General features: G+C 36.3%; 1 protein-coding gene across 14 annotated transcripts in view; it reads left to right on the top strand.

Moving 5' to 3' along the window:
* Window positions 1-17,600, top strand: part of LOC139962740 (androglobin-like) — a 62,441-nt gene that overhangs the window by 25,939 nt on the left and 18,902 nt on the right. For 11 of the 14 annotated variants that reach the window (XM_071962998.1, XM_071962997.1, XM_071962999.1 and 8 more), the window contains 17 exons: window positions 1,885-2,084; window positions 2,731-2,823; window positions 4,713-4,822; window positions 5,342-5,519; window positions 5,970-6,060; window positions 6,681-6,834; window positions 7,232-7,354; window positions 7,922-8,063; window positions 9,662-9,854; window positions 10,174-10,237; window positions 11,815-11,868; window positions 12,327-12,443; window positions 12,961-12,994; window positions 15,299-15,466; window positions 15,703-15,859; window positions 15,981-16,095; window positions 16,836-17,000. In XM_071962998.1, coding sequence (XP_071819099.1) covers window positions 1,885-2,084; window positions 2,731-2,823; window positions 4,713-4,822; window positions 5,342-5,519; window positions 5,970-6,060; window positions 6,681-6,834; window positions 7,232-7,354; window positions 7,922-8,063; window positions 9,662-9,854; window positions 10,174-10,237; window positions 11,815-11,868; window positions 12,327-12,443; window positions 12,961-12,994; window positions 15,299-15,466; window positions 15,703-15,859; window positions 15,981-16,095; window positions 16,836-17,000 — 2,158 coding nt within the window. Of the gene's footprint in view, window positions 1-1,884; window positions 2,085-2,730; window positions 2,824-4,712; window positions 4,823-5,341; window positions 5,520-5,969; window positions 6,061-6,680; window positions 6,835-7,231; window positions 7,355-7,921; window positions 8,064-9,661; window positions 9,855-10,173; window positions 10,238-10,588; window positions 10,622-11,814; window positions 11,869-12,326; window positions 12,444-12,960; window positions 12,995-15,298; window positions 15,467-15,702; window positions 15,860-15,980; window positions 16,096-16,835; window positions 17,001-17,600 lie in introns of all 14 variants that reach the window. The other 3 variants (XM_071962993.1, XM_071962991.1, XM_071962992.1) reach the window with 3 other exon arrangements.

The raw sequence follows: 17,600 nt of genomic DNA, 5'->3' as shown, positions 1-17,600 counted from the left end.
TAGAGTACTGCATATTCCAGTTATAATACAAGTTACATATAGTATGTAGGTACCAATGTCACAGTTGCAAGTGCTACCTAACTTGCATGCACATAGTTTATCTAAATATATATGTCACATCAGACTCGCACGATTGGTCAATATGTCTTCAGTGGACTAACTGTACATCAGAAAACAATGTAGCCAATTCACAACCTGCCTTTATTGCCAGCTTCATTCTCAACAACTGTTAACCTACCTTGATATGGTCTCTTACATTCACCTATATATGTATATGTATTTGTGTAACAACATTTTAGCATATAGCCATTCAGAATGTTATAACATTTTTCACTTTCACCCCTTTTCCAACCCCACATCCTATATTGTGTTTTATCAATAATGAAATTGCCATCCACTTTTTTTATTTTTATTGATCTGCTTAAAACCCTTTTGTTCATTCAAGTCAAGTTTGTCAATCTTTGCTTTGAGCTTGAATATTTCAAGCCAATGTGAATTCAGTTTACTTGCTGTTCCATTTTTTTTTTGGGGGGGGGGTTCCTATTTTGGCATTTCTTTATTTCTTTATTTTATCACTCATGTTTTATATTAGTTTTATGCTTAGCATGGTTCGATGCGCTCCTTTTATCATAACATGCAAAATACAAAATTGTGTTGTCTTGTTATTTAGTAGTGCTGCAGATTTAAATTTAAAAATGCTCTTACATATTAAAAGCTGAATGAACACTTACTTTTAAATTGCAGTGGAAAATTTGTCAAAGCAAGTTTTAATATTCATTTCTATTGATTGTGGTATTAATTTAGACTTAGGCAACCGATTTGAAGGAGACGTGCAATATCTGTGGTGTTAGTACTTAACGATGATCTAGAAAACCTGATTACCAATTCAGGGCAAATCTTTTTAAGACTTTTTTTCCGGATTTCAGGCATTAGTTTTTGTTTTTCCGCCCATAAAATTTGCTTGTGCCCCCAAAAATGTAGCAAAATAACAAAGAACGACCAGTAAAACTCCCATTCTGGTGAATGCTATATAGGCCAACCACTTATTATTTTACATTTAATTATTAGATACCTCCAAATGAGATAGCAAATTATTATTTTTACCTGTTTAGGGGTCACAAAGCAATCTGAATTTAATGTTAGCAACAATTATCAATAAGCCAGACAATGCTCCAATGCAGATATTGGTTGTCAGACAGAAAGATTGGTCGTCTGGGGACAATCGTTAAAATAGCCTGCAATAATTTTATTAGGTATACCTCACAGCATGTACCAAATTTTATATGTACATACTTGTGTTGGCATCACTTGTAACAGACTTGAAATGAGACAGTTATCCAGATTTTCATTCTAGCGTATTCTAGCTTATTCTAGCATAATCAATGACATAGTGGCCTGTACTCATAATCATCCCACATGGATCTCTACTCCTGCTGGTACTCTGATCATTTTGGAAATCTAATCTAGGTTCTAGAGTAGTACACAATTTAGTATGTGTACTCTAGAACTAGAGCATAGAGCTATGTACTCTGTACAGACACCGAGGAGAATTGTACTTGTAGTCGCGCAGTTGTACGCATAATTGGGTTTTAAGTCTGTTAGGCATAACTGTAAAAGAATTATGATATTTCTTTATTATGTTCTTTTTACTCACAAATATAGAGAATAAATACACATAGAATAAATGGCTAATTTCACTCTACCTATGAATGAAGATATTAATTTTAAAATGAAACCAAGTTAAAGAAATAGCATGCAGATATGTGTAGCCTCTGGCAGGAATGTTAAACATCGATGGCTTCATGATATGTTTTTGTCCTGGTAGTCTATAAATGGTTACTTTGTTGATCATTCCATATGAAAATACATCTTGTTTTGTGACAGATATGGACACTTGGAGAAAGTTTGGAACTTAGTCAAGGAGCTCTTACCGGAGTTTAAGCTGCCCGAGATGGTCGGAGAGAATGCAGAAGGGAAAACAGACAACGGGAGCAAGGCAGATGGCAAACAGGACGATTCGACTTCGTCGAAAGATTCCAAGAAGGACGAGAAAGTAGGCAAGGAGAAGGACAGAGAGAGTAAATGTGAGTGAACATTACAGAGCTGAGTAGGACTCGGGGGGGGGGGTGGGGGGATGTGGGGTTGGACTTCAAGCTTCAAGATTCCTGATAAGAGGCATACACAGTAACATCAGCATCACACAGGAACATAATCTGTATTCCAAGGAAGTAAACCTTGCTAAATTATTGAAAAATTAAAGAAAAGTTTTTTGGCCTTGGTATGGTATTTTCCATTGTAATCATTATGCCAGAAAATTTAATAGTGGCCTCTCATGTTTCATCTTTGATGAAGTTTGTAAGTGCCATCCTCTCAAAATTCATTTGTGCTCACCTTAGACTTCAGAAAGTCCTCCATTTTCTAAAAAAAATCAGTATTTTTTCTTGACTCGGCCATTTAATTGTCATAACGCATTCTCTAGGAAGGTAGGTTTGATACTTATTTAGCAACTTTGAGCATAATTTCACAATTTTGACAAACAATTTGGAGGAAGTATTCCGGGTTTTCTGGAAATGCTGTGCATTGCATTCCAGACTTATGGATAGTGATAAGAAAGAAATCAAATGATTTGGTCTTGGACTAGCTTGTGAAAGTTAAAAGGCAGGCAATCTTACTACCGGTAAGGAACTCAAAAATGTAAAATGAAATCAAAATGTGTTAATTTTTTTTCAGCTGAAAAAGGAGACAAAGAAGGAAAAGGTGGAAAAGATGGAAGTCATCACAAGGAAGACAAGAAGAAGGACAAAGACAAAGATAAAGATAAACGTAAGTAATTCTTGTCTTGCTTTAATCTTTCATAAGGAATGTGAAGTGCCCCATATCAGAGTTTAGTTAGAGCAGTTCCCAGAGTGAAATTTCCAAGATGATTTGCTCTGAAGTCCTCAAAATTATCCAAAATTTAGAGTTAAGATACAGGCACGGTTGTGAAACGAATGCTGTTAAAAAATTTATTTTGTTACTTTCTCTTCTGGTGTAGGAGAATGTTTTTTTATGTCGAAAACCTTTATTTTAAAGTTTTTGTTTTTAGATATCACAGAATCAAATTAATATGTCTTTCTTTTATTTGCATGAAAATTAAAAAAAAAATTGCAATGGCTTTGATTTTACAATATTTAGGTACTTGTTTAAGCCCTTGTAAATGAAGAACATGCATTTGTCGAATGTCTTGCACCCTAATTAACCTGTAGGCACTATTTGTTGTATTCCTTAATTCTCCATAATAGAAGTTGTTAACATTGAAATGCATACCTTGTTATGTTTTCTGCACAATTGTTTTATCAAGCCTATTTATTGTTTTTATGTCTTTTTTTGCACTCAACCCACTTACTTTGGAATGGACATTTAATTTAATTTTAATTTTAATTTTAAAATTCATTTCCATGGTAACCCTTTCACCAGTATCCCCAGATCCTGAATCACCAATAGGTTTGTCACAGCATGTAGTCACATGACAAAAGAAGCATGAATATGCATGTTTGGTGACATGAATTTGCATGATGCATGATGTGACATTGTTTTACAACTTTGCTTTCACTAGCTCCGGCATGCTTAGTTTGCATGTGGATGTTATTTGTTTGTTCTTGAAATCGCTTTGTGAAAAGGAACAAATTTTCAGATATCTGGGCAATAATTCTGCTGTCAATGCTCTGGTGAAAATAACAAAATAATTTGCATGTGTGATTTTCTTTTCTTCATTTATTGATTGTTTCTCTTCCTTTCTGTGTTACATTTCAATAAATCTTTAGTTTGATTGGTTGATTGCCATGACTAATTTGGTGTTTATATTTGAAAAGTGATGTTGGGGGATGCCAGGGGGTGTATCGTAACACTGTCTGATTTCATTGAGATTGGTTGTTCAGGCTTAAATTGGTATTTATTAAAATAATTATATGTTTCATTTATTTATTTATTTTAATTCTTTTTGTAGAGAACTTTTATTGCATGATGCATGGACATTACTCTACTCATCTTGACACTAACACCTGTTTGTTTTTTATATTGAAATTGTTATGTTCTGCATTTGATTTCTTTCTTACTTGCATGTCAAAGGTCATCTAAGCCTAGACTAGAATAAAGCCTCCAAAAATGTTATCATAACAGAAGTATTATTGAATTTCAAAGAGCTAAGGACTTGAAAATGTTGTAAGTTTTTCAAGTTGTAAGAGTTTAAAAGAAAAGCCATCAGTTTAGGAACTGCCAGTATTTTTTTTCATTAAAAATCAAAACAGAAAGGTGTCGAAAACCGGAACCTTAGGTTGAATTAAATTTCAGGAGGGTGAAAGCTTGTTATTTCCAAAGAATTTTAATTAGGCATGTTATGACTAGTGTACTGCAAAATGGCTTATTAAGACAACTTGGTAAAATGTCAACAAGTCACTAAAAGCAAAATGTATATGTATGACTTACATCGTTAAGTTATAGTTTCCTTTTTTTTTATATTTAAAATATATTCCCTGTCGTCAGATACCCTTACAACAGTTAATTGCAGACTCTGAAGGTCCGTCAAAATCACAGCAAATTGTGTCAAAGAGTACAATAACATGTTCCTCGGAATATATCGTTAATATTTCCTCTCTTTCATGGCCAAAAAGGGTGAAGGGTCAGCATTTCGTTGTTAAATCTTCACACATTGTTACAACATTTTGCTTTCATAGATAAAGAAGCACCCCCTCCCCCCATACCGGATCACCCACAGGTCGCAGTATTCGTTAGTTATGTTCATCCTCCTAAAGTTCCTGTGAGGGTCTCGGTTCTCGGAGAAATGGTGAGTACATTTCAAGGGAATGGGAGGGGAGGGGGATTCCGGAGAAATATTAATGTATGACCAGTTGCTTCAAATGTAATTTCAAAACTGTTTCTCAGCATTAATGGATCTCTCTTTGTTTTCAGCACAATCTAATTTAAATGAGGTTAGTTTTCACCCTTTGATAAGTTAGCTTAGTCCATGACAAGAAACATTTGCACTCTTGAAAAAAAGTTAGCTTCCTGGACAAGCCATCATCCTTGGACCAAAATTTTTGAAGAAAGTTACGGTCACTGAAAAACACAAGAAATGAAATGAAATTACTCCATGTGACATCAGTTATTTTGTAAAAATGAAGCTTTTACATACAAAACATTTTATTATTAAATTTATCCAAATTAATGCAATGTAAGTAATCATGTTAAATTTATCCAAATTAATGGTTCACCTTACAGAAATGTCATAACTTAAAATTGATTGTTAAACATGAAAATAAAATAAAATTTTCTCTAAATGTATCCCATTTTGTCATTTTTGCAGGCTGATGCCTCAGAGAGACTCCGTCAAGCTGGCCTCTCCCACGTGTACCCTCACCCTCTGTTGCTCACTCAAACCCGCTCCTGTCCACTGGTTGCGCCCACTCCTCCGCCCGTGATTCCAAACTGGAAGTTGATCAGACCGAGGAAAAAGAAAACCACCCCTACCGATGAACCTTCTGGTGAGTTTCATCGGATAAAATCATTTAATTCTCTGTTTTGAAACACAATTTGAATGATTCAGGGTTGTTATAAAGTTTGAAAGGTTGTCATGTTATTAACAAGAAATATCCTTTGTGTAAACAGATTTTATCATAAGCTATTGATATATAGCTTATGATAAAATCTGTTTACACAAAGGATATTTCTTGTTAACAACATGACAACCTTTCAAACTTTATAACAACCCTGAATCATTGGTATACTGTATGAGTATATTCTATACTATATAAGTATACTGCATATGTATACTATATTGGTATATTGTGTACTATACAGGTATACTAATAAGTATATTATATAAGTATTCAATACTATATAAGTATACTATACCACATATACTGTATCAGTGTACTATTTACTTTATAAGTATCATACATTAACAATAAGAGCAAACATCCTTTTACCTTCAGAATCAGAGGTGAAGAAACCAGAGCAGTTCATTGAGCTCACGTCCCCCTACGTGAACTACAAAGTCAGCCCGATACCAATACCCACTGAAACGTAAGTATGATTACCTAGGTCATCTTACCAGATTAAATTTGAACTATGCTTATAATTGCTAAAACTTTGTAGAATTACCTTCTAGGAGGTTCAGAACCCCTTCCCCCTCCCCCCTCCACCCTCGAAATAGTTTCAAAATGTTGAGTAGAATGAGGTCTCCTTAAATGTCCCAGTAATTAAAATTTCTCTCAGAGTGGTCATAAAAGAGGTCTAAAAGACTCTTTTGCCATTACCAATTTTAGCCATTATAGCATATTTTATGTGAGAAATTTAATGACCTAAGAAGATAATCTGTATCATTCAACTTATGCCCCAAAATTAAATAATGGATCTTCAAACTTCAATAAGGAGTTAAAATACATACCTTTGAATTGTTTAAATGTCATTTAGATGTTTTAAAATGTCTAATTAGTTTTCCCCATGTCTGAAAATGTGGTGTATTTAGTACCGTCATTAATGTACCTTTAAAATATAAATGTTAGATAAAGGAAAGGCAAGGTCTCTCGAAATTGCAATTTCAAAAAATTCTGCATTCTGATTTAGGTTTCATAACATGTTCCATTGTTGAAACATTGTGTAACTTTATTCATTGTTTAATGACCTTTGACTAATCTTCCCAGTAAAAGACCCAAATCCTCGCTTTCAAGAGGAGGGTCTAGACCAAGCACTGCGGTGATGAACGAAATTTCTGAAGTGGACGAAAATGCAAATGAGGCAGAAGAGGAAGACAAAGAGAAAACCGATGAGGTACCGAAGGAATCTATGGAGACTCAGGTGAGCGATATTAAAGGAGGGGGGTGTGTAACATGTTGTCATTACATTATGTAACAAAACTTTTCTGCTCGACTTTTGAACAAATTCTGAAGCAGCAATCATCTAGACTACAGATGTGCAAAGTGCAATCGTAAGGCCATCATGAGAGAAAAAATTACGTAATATATCAAGAAATAAGAGAGTTAAAACAAACTTAACTGTCACCGTCTGTGGACTGGATACCAAAAAAAAAATTCGCTGCTGCTTGCAAGATATATTTCATGTCTAACCACTGATTTCGACATTTCTTTTCAAACTGCGAGCTGGTGTGTTTTTTAAATGATACTTTGAACCCAAATGTGCATGTACCCATATCTCAGGTGACCCTCACGAATTGTCTCTTTTCTTTTCGTAACAGAAACCGTTGGATTTATTATCGCCGCCAGTTACCGCTAATTCATCTCCTAGAGAAAGACGCAAGTCGGCACAATCCAAACGTGAAAAGAGTGCTGGCAAATCGGAGAAATCTGATAAGGCTGAGGTATGAATAAATGTTTGTAACCAGAAAGTAGTGGCAGTGAATTTCTTCCCTTCTTATTTGTCTAATCAAATAGTAATGGAAGGGGAGGGGAGGGGATGTGGAAAGGAGATGTGTAAATACCTAAGAAAGTAGTTTCTTTTCGTGTAAATATTTCAATACAATAGTCACTCTAAGGCCCCCTCTCCTTACTCCCCCCTCCCCTCCCTCCCCATTGCTGTTTTTTCATCCTAGGCAAGGTACCAGTGTGAAGACCTTCCAGTTCAAGTCTATGGGTGGGCCTTTTGATCACATTGGCTTCCAAACTTTAAACAAGTATGACGAATGAGAGCATTCCTATAAATACCATTGTTTTATTTAATTATTCATTTATTTAAAAAGAAAGTGTTATTTCATATCAGATGCTTTATTTGTGTCATAGGTACATGCTTTCTTGTAACCCTTTTAAGAAATTCATTTGTCTTCGTCAAAATTATACTAATTTATCGTATTAAAGTTTATTTTCATAAAATAATTGTGCCATGTCATGAAATATTTTATTGAAATTTTTATTTTTAATTTGATATTTAGGATAAAAGCGCCAGCCCAGCACCAAAGAAATCAGCTAAGAAGGGAAAGGGTGGTGCACTACTAGTGGATAAATCTGCAGAAGGGGGCAAGGGTAAAGGAAAAGGTGAAGCTAAGGAGAAAGACGTCGAGAAGGGGAATAAAGGTAAGGGACAATGAAGGAGGGAACAGTCTTCTTTTGCCACGCTGTGGGTCGTTTCTGACTGCATTGATGTGTACAGTGGTTTACTGTGGTAACTCTTTGGAGTAAATGTTTACACTTTGCCTTCAGTCTGTCTGTCTTTCTATCTGTCTGTGTTCTGGCTTCTGGTGATCTTACAAACCTGGACATTTCATGAAATGTGAGAGGAGTACTTACGTTTGATGGTAAAAGCTGAGGGTAGGGAGTTGGAAGGGGAAGGGGGTAAGGGTGGTAGGGAAATGTGTGGGATCATATTAATCTTCACATATTGAATAATTGAAATAATATCAGGGAACGTTTGCCTAGAGCCAATCCAGGGACCATCAGACTGAATCTAGTCGTCAAAAAGACTGACAAAAGTTTTAACCGTCGATCGTGGAAGATGTTGAAAAAGTTGTGAAATAATTTTTACTCTGAAAGTGGGGGAAGCAGGGAAATGTTATATGTTGTGTCTTGTGCTGATTGTCATACCATACTTGTACATAGTAGCTTAGTTCATATTTTGGTGATACATGACAATTGCATACACTGCATGGGTCATCTTACCAATTCCCTTTCATGGCTAACTTTATATATTTATATATATATTTTTTGTGATGGGTAGTTGGGTCACTGTTGAGAAAAGGTAAGGTTAGGGGTCAGAGATGGGGTCAGAGATGCATGTCATTTCATATGTAGGAATGTTCTCTTCTTCCTTGTCTTCTTCTTCTTTTTCTTCTGTTGGCTCCATCCTTTCATCTCTCACATCCTCCTATTCAGTTCCATTACCCTCTCTTATTTTGGTAACCCTTTACAGTATCATACAGTTAAAATCTATCATACAGTATGTAGATGCATATTTAAAGTGATCCATGTATATGACATAAAACCATTTTCTTTCCTTGAAATGATCTCATTTTGCCTGAGTAGCAAAATATAAAATATGAAAGAAAACAAAATCAGTGCTATCGAAATGTTTTTCAATCAAAATAAGATTAAAAAAGTAGTAAATTTGGACAATAATGCCTTACTAGGATATGTTTGTTCTGTATCTTGCAGTTTTTTTCTCATTGCACCATGTTCATTTAAAACCCATGGGGGGGGGGTGGGTACTTGAACAGTACCTCAAATCCCCCCTTTCAGCTTTGTTTTCATTGTACCATGCTCCCCTCATATAATATGAGGTAACATTTGAATACCAGCTCATACCTTTCTTCCCTTGGCTTTGTTTATAAGGCACCGTGCTCCTATGTGCTTCCTAAGAATTTCAACCCACACCCTTCTTCCCCCAACTTTGTACAAATTACATACCCGTTTAAACCTCCTTACTCCTTACACATCATGCTCCTTACACATCATACTCATTTAAACCTAGATAAATGAAGGAGATAAGATTTGAAAACTTCTCGTACCCTTCATATATATATATGAATCAATCGTTCCAGGCTCCTATACCAGCTGTCTGAAATAAAAAAAGATAAAAACAATGGAAAGGATTTTTTCTTGAAAACTACCCCACACCCTTCATTTTCGATCTGCTACTCATACCAACATCATCATTGTCATCATTATCCCTATCCCAGACACCACCCTCAAGCCAACAGAAGGAGATGATGCTGTCTCCATGACAACGGATGTTGTTTCCCGTTCAGGAATCGGAGAGGACGGATTGCCCGACGGGGAAACCCAGCCCGAGATCGTCATCGATAGAAAGGACTTGGAACCGATGAAGAAAGATATCTGGATGGATTTTGAAGATTTCTGTAAATGTTTCAAGTGAGTCTGATCTAGAAGAATACCTTCATATTCTATTTAGCATTCAGCCCTTTCTTTCCCTTCATCAAAATTTATAAAGCTATATCGAAAATCATTCCTACCAGCTCCAAATTGAAAATTCTCTCTTTGCAGTGATCTCTTTGCAGATCTACACATTACTTGAGTAAAAGTTACGGGATGTTGTAGATGTGAAGATAATAATGCCACACCCAATGCTGATCTCCCCTGGTGGAATTGCACTTACTTGTGGAGGTCGTCAATATATTTGTCAATAAATTTAATTATGATTTTCTCTTTACATATTTCTCTTTATTTTCAGGACATTGTACATTTTCCACAAACCTAACACATACCCCACCAACCACAAGTATTCAGACTTGAAGGTAAGTTAAATAACTTGTTATAATGTTGCTTGTGATACTAAGTTGTGATTTAAATTGTAGTTGCTCATTCAAATTACGTAATAAGTTGCAACAAGTACTAATTTGATGAGAAAGTTTTTAAATTTAATTTTAAGATATATGGATTGTTACCTTTTTTTATTTTTCCAATTCCTTTTTGCATATCTTTTGAGAAGATTAGTTCAAATATAAGTGAAGAAAACAAATATATAGAAGTGAAGGAAAAAAACAGTTTTTCAATAATAAAAAAATGTAAACAAAGCACCTTCTTTTCGCTAATTTTTTGTTCGCTGTTCTGCCGTTCTTTGTTTTCACTTATTGCTGCGATGAAAGAAATTGGAGAATATGGTGTGGACAAAACAGCAGGTTTGTGCAGATATAGTGTGTAACCCATGTGTGCCCCCTCCCTCCCCCTCCCCATGAAATATACTAAACTTTTTATTAAAACTGATCCCACTGTTTTGATGTAACTGAACGTTTCATATCTCTATATCTGCACGTGTGTCACCACGTTTGTATTTTTTAGTAACTTGTTTATCTTTTTTATGTATTTGACTTTGTTTAACGTTGATTTGGCGCAGTTGCCCTTTTGCATTGTTATTAGCAAAATTACTTTGCTTGCATTACATGTCACATGTACTTGAAAGCAGCTGGATGTGCTTGTGACATTGTACCACCTCTTGTACTAAAGCTAACACAGTATAAACATTCATGTTATTTACATTCAAAACAAGCCTCAAGGTCTTCATATCAAGGCCTGTATCTCTGACCCACATACTCATATAGCCTACTTTGCAAAGAAAGAGTTTGGGTAAATTCATTTATTTTTGAAATCGGACATTGCTCCATGCAGTTTTACCGTTCTGAGCAAGAACAGCAGGGGTTTTTCCCAATAGTTAGCACGGGAGGCCAAATCCAACCTTGGGAGGAATATCAATTTAAACATAATCTTGCACTCAGAGGGCAGGTAGGCCCTCAAGGGCTCTAGCTTTGAGCACCCTACCCGGCCACATGCTCCAACGAATGTTACCTTCTCTGAACAGTTAAAGGCATTGAAGACTCGCCCCAAACCGTGTGCGGCCATCTGAAAAAGTTAACTTTCTGTTGCTTGCAAGTGACGTTTTGTTCGTGTCGCTACAAAATGCAGACAGTAATGAAACGTGATACCTTGTTATCTTTAGCTGGACCTGAGATGTCCATTGCTGTATTGTTTATACACTGTGCTGTGGGTATTGACTGCAGCTGTATGTACTGACTGTACACTAATGTCTAATTACCGACGGTAGCAAGCTGTGTGTGTATTTTCTGGGATCGATGGTGGTGTCTAACACTTCTGTTACACCTCATTCAAAACTAGGTCAGATTACCGGCATTACACGTTTCTTTTTGCGCTAGTCTTCACAAATTGGGAAACCCGCGATGTATAGGATACACACACAGAACATTGGAAACTTTGTCACTCCTGTGAACTTGTTAGATTTGTTTCTCATTTTTAGCACTGTTGTTACTGTTTGTTCTTCCCTTGCTTCTTCCTTCCGTCTCTCTCTCTTCTCTAATAGTCGGCTCCTGCTCGTGTGAAGCACAGTGTCACCGTAGAATCTCTCCTCGAAGCTGTAGGTTAATCTCACCCTTCTCGCTACTAAACACCAAACCCATCTTTCACAACAACTCATCGCTTTTACTTTCATTACTTTACTAACAATTTTATGGAGACCAGAAACGGTTGCAGCATTTACTATCTTGTATTGCAATTTTATTGATAGCTCTGTACCTTTGCCTGTTTTTTTTTTGGAGGTAGGAAGGGAGGGGGTTGTTTCATGGGCAGGAGGGACAGAGTTGTGTTTTTTGGGGGAAGGGGGGTGTGGTTTTTTTTTCTACATGATACCACATCAACAACAATGGAAAACAGTTAAACATTTTACTATAGTAAGTGTGTGTAGTGATTTTTGTTTCTATGTTTCAAGAAAAGTAGGTGTTATTACTTTTGGATATAACTATCATCTTTTCAAAGTGTAAATAGCTTTTAGCCATCATTTTAGGACTGCATCATCTGTATTTTACATGATTTCAGGTCAGCCAACCAACTGGAAGCAAGAGATCGGCTGCCCCAGGTGGTCCCTTCCCAAGTGCGTCCATTACTGCACAGACACCAGCAAGAATACCCTTCAGCCCTTCGCCTCAGTATCATGTGAGTGTCACCAAATAATGTGAGGTGCAAGAGTTTCCTTGAATACCTCAATTTTTTTTATGATTTTTTCGTTTTTGCCATCTTTAATGAGGGTAGTCCTGCTCAGTGCAGAAGCACTGCTTTCCAGATGAGCCCTCAATAAAATTGCTTTATCAAATAAGTAATTTAGAAAAGTTCAAATTTCTAACTTTCTTTATGCTGATTGATAAAAGTTCTTGTCAGAAATAGTGTTGCTTTGTAACAAGTCAAAATACATTGACTGTACTGTTTGAAAAATGCGTAACTATTTAAAGTAACAAAAGATTTTATTTCATCGCAAATTTTGATGAAGTTAGTAAAAGTTATATTTTGCAAAGTAAAATTGTTTGAAGAGCTGGTTCGATTGAACTGACTTCAATGAATTGGTTGAATTGATTTGATTGAATATTTTTTTTAATTTGTGATATAAAGCAACTTTTTTCATTTGATCAATAATTGTAATATGCTTAATATTTTTTTCTTATTCTGTTTCCATCAGAGCTCGACTGAAGACAGACCCCAACAGTACTTGTGTATCCTTTTACCTAAAATCAAATCTAAGTGAACTTTAAGGTTCAACCAAAGTACCTTCACTTTAATATTTCAATATTCCAACTGTGCATGTGTATTGTCATAACCCTGGATCACTTAGAGTAGCACAGACTCACAGCAGATATCACATCAATACAACCTCCCATTATTTTCCTAAGTAGCTCCTTTCTCTCTTAAAGCTTCCAAATTTTTGTACTGCTTTTTTCTTCAACCTCATTTGTTACTTTAAATTGCTCAATTGTCTGTTTTTCATCATCCTAAAAAGGAAAAGATAAAAAACAAGTTCCAATTTACCTGCAGGAGCCGTGTCTTGCACGGCTCGAACAGGTCTGTCACTCTGACCATGCACATCAATACACATCAATAACAAATTCAGGATTTACTCTCAATTCTCACTGTCTTTGTGAGTGATTGCTTGTACAAACAGGGTTATGTATGTATGTATGCGTGCGTGTATGTATGTGTTGTGTCAAGAAGCATTTTGCCCCACAGAGGTCAGTATTTTTTAGATCCTCCTGCAAGCAGGAACTCATGAAGAAGCCTCATTGGCTTATCAAAACCGCAAGCTGACAGAAGTCAGTCTCTTAGATTCATATTTAACGTCCATGATTATGAATTGTCAATTTTCAAGACAACTCTGTAACTGGACGACATACATTAATCTTGGAGTGACTCAAACTGGTTATCAGGCCATCATTCTAGCAGTGGTGTAGCCAGAGGGGGAGGGAAGGGCAAAGTGCTCCCCACAGAGATGAAATGTTCGGGGACAAAACGGACAGCCAAAGAAAAAGTTGGCAAAAGAGGATAAATAGTCATGATATGTAATATACTGTATCAGTTACTTGTCTTAGTAGCATGGTGTGATCTGCTTCTCAGGTTTTCTTCATTAGCCATATTATGCATAGAAGGAGGATCAAAAACTTCTGTGTGTCGTATGGAACTTGATTGTCGGCTTTAATGTCGATTTTTCTTATCCTGTCTATCGTATTATCTGTATATACCCACATTTTTACATATTATATATTTACATTTGATATCCGTTGTAGTTGTTTTGTAGTGTGAGTAACCAAATTTCCTTTTTGGAGAAATAAAATTTTACTTACTTAATGAAAACACATCCGATGAATCTGAGTTAATAGAGAGATATGTGATACCTACCCACATGTACTATTAGCCATTGGTAAAAGTATGATATCATTCATATATACAGGGTCATAGCCACTGGGAGCATGGCAGCACATTCCTCCTTCACTCCCCATAAATTTGATTCTAAACAACTTAAATTTTATAACACATCCATACAAAATCCTATACACAACTGTAGTTAAAGTCTACCCCCCCTTCCTGAAACAAAATTTCTTAAAGGGGACGAGTCATCTCCTTTTAGACCCCTTACCAAATTGGAAGTTAGTGACATTTTGTTTCTCTCCCCCCCCTCCCACAGGCAAAAATTTGAATTCATAACAGGGGGGTAGAGCCTTCATATTGTCACAAAAAGTCATATCAATGCAAGCATTAATATAACCTTCATTTCCCTTACTCTCGAAATGTGGATGAAACTTTGGCTCTGCCTCATCTCACCACAAAAGCTAGCTACTGCCTGCATTCTAAGCTCCCAATTAAAGGTAGTCTGTATAGGCCCCAAATTATAGCATGCTATTATTGCTAGAAGTTTTCAAAAAGCATTTTCCTGGAGGTCTTTACTCTCCAAAATTGTCCTCAGAAATTTTAAATGAACACACAAGATGTTTGAATGTTCCAGTGAGGTAAATTTCCTCCAGGATGATAGCAAAAATAGTTTAAGAATTTTGACCAAAGCTGACCATATTTGAAAATCTGGCATATTTGAAAATCTTGGGGCCAATACAACATACCTTTAAAGGCCTTGAAGACTAGCCCCAAACCGTGTTCGGCCATCTGAAAAAGTTAACTTTCTGTTGCTTGCAAGTGACGTTTTGTTCGTGTCGCTACAAAATGCAGACAGTAATGAAACGTGATACCTTGTTATCTTTAGCTGGACCTGAGATGTCCATCGCTGTATCGTTTATAGGCCTACACTGTGCTGTGTGTATTGACTGCAGCTGTATGTACTGACTGTACACTAGTGTCTTCTTACCGACGGTAGCAAGCTGTGTGTGTATTTTTTGGGATCGATGGTGGTGTCTAACACTTCTGTTACACCTCATTCGAAACTATGTCAGATTACCGGCATTAGACGTTTCTTTGTGTGCTAGTCTTCACACCCTTTAAGCTCACATTTAACTTTCCTTAATGTGGTGTCTCAGTCGTTGATAACCTTGAGTCATCTGAAATAATTGTGTCCTACTCGTCCCTGTCTCGCTGGTTTGATCCGCCGAGCGCTGAACCTCCAAAGACGTCTCACAGTCACAGGGATAAACAAGAGAAACAGAAGGACAATGAGTCCATCGCTGGGTCCAGCAGCATTGCTGAAGGTGAGGATGATAATAATTGCCAGAAGTTTTCAAAAATCACTTTCCTGGAGGTATACAAGTTTTAATGATCTAAGCAGTGACACAATTGCTCTGCATATTTAAATATGCAGTCCCCATCATTGCATAATATACTAGTCACTATCTTCTTCAAAGACTAATTTTCAGTGCTTTGTCGAATGTTGAACACGGTGATGAAGATGATCACAGCTGAACTATATCTATTTATATTTATTTAGCTCCTGTAACCAAACCGCCAGACCTGCCAATCACACCGGTGCCACCCGGTCTGTTGGTAGCTGAGCCTTACTCCTGGAAGAGTTTGGTGGTGGGACAGCCTCTATTAAGAATCAGGACCACCTCTACAAAAGTGGCTGCCTTGACGTTACCACCAGGGTAAGTTGTTCACATCATCACTTTGTTGATTCCAGGGAATGATTTGTTTGAAAATAACGTACATAACGTTACTCTTTTACGGAAGTCAGAGTTGATAATTCTCCATGCCCTTTATTTTCAGACGTCACGTCCTACGATTCATGATGACAGCACCGATGGGGTACCACATCCATCTCTGTTCCTGTGTGCCGTTTGTCTTTGGTGATGAAGAGACGGTGATGCAGCATCTAACAAAGGTATATACATCGCCAAAACCTCCCTCCCTCTCTGTTTGAGCTGATATTGGACAGGTTTCATATTAGAATTGTCTGCCAATGTCTGTTCATATTTTGATGAACTTGTAATACTTTGATGTAAACCTTACTTGAGTGATGCAACATCTAACAAAGGTATACATTGCCAAAACCTCCCTCCCGCTCTGTTTTAGCTGATATTGGACAGGTTTCATATTATAATTGTCTGCTCATATTTTGATAAGTAGTAAAACTTTTTTTTTATGTAAATTTTAGTTTAGGGCTGTATGCATGCGTGCTTGTGTGTGTGTATTCTTTTTTTTGCGGATGGGTGGGGTTTAAATTTCCATCTAATTCTGCTGTTTGGTTTTCCATTTATGGTTGTATATATGTTAATTTAAACTAACTGCCTTCAATGTTGACTGTCATTCATAACAATTACTATAACATTTTTTGTGGGTGTGTGTATATGTAGATATCGGGGACTAATTTAACGAGTATCGAATCGCAAAATGCTATCCAGAATGGTCAGGTTGGTGTACAAGTGTAATGGTGTATAGCAGTGTGGTGTACAAGTGTAATGGTGTATAGCAGTTTTGTGTACAATTGTAATGGTGTATAGCAGTGTTTGGACACTGGAACCATAGTATTTTATGAGAGAGGCAAACCTCAAAGCCGTCTAAACTGCTATTTGGCATATTGTAAATCTTTGTTTAATCGCTGCTAAATTTTCTTGCTCTCAGGAGAGTTGCCGATTCGTGGACCACGCCATGACCATAATGAAGTGCTTAGAAAATGCCATCAATATGTTTGATAATGCAGAGCTTTGGGAACCGGCCATGAGGGAATTGGAAAATGCGTATCAGCCTGTGAGGAGATCCAGGAAGGAAAACTGGCAGAATTATGAAGTAAGCTTCAATCAGAGTTTAGTTAAAATAAAATAAACAGTGCTACATAAGCAGAAGTTGGAATCACAAGTGGCAGCCTGCAGTTTCCAGTGTGGTGGCAGTGTTGGTCATGATTTAGGATTATTGAAGGCTCAAAAACCAATATTCCAGGTTAACAAAATACTCTTTGTGAATGCTGAAAAAGTTATTAGAAATAACTCGAAATTTGTTTGAACTATTTCACAACCTGGACAAAAATAATGTGATACATGTCAAAGATGTTATAAATCACAGTGACTTTCTTTTTGGTCTTTTATTTGAGTTTATATTGATTTAATATTGATTTTTTATTCTTTCATAATACTCTTACTAATCTGACATGAAAGTGAATGAACAATTTAAAACGGATTGGGAAATTATAAAACAATGGAATGAAGCAAAGAAATTTTATGACTAGAGTATGATTCATCTAAATTTGATGGTATTTGGTCAAAGCTGGAATAGTCCTTTTTGTACAAAAGATTCTCCAATTGGTAGTTTTGAGGTCTATTAAAAACAGCAAACAGTTGAAAAGAGATGGTTTTCCACTTTTTACAAAATAATGACAAAAGTGTGACTCTT

The sequence above is a fragment of the Apostichopus japonicus genome, chromosome 21, assembly GCF_037975245.1.
Source record: "Apostichopus japonicus isolate 1M-3 chromosome 21, ASM3797524v1, whole genome shotgun sequence".
NCBI lineage: Eukaryota > Metazoa > Echinodermata > Holothuroidea > Aspidochirotida > Stichopodidae > Apostichopus > Apostichopus japonicus.
This window is presented reverse-complemented; position numbering and strand designations above follow the sequence as displayed.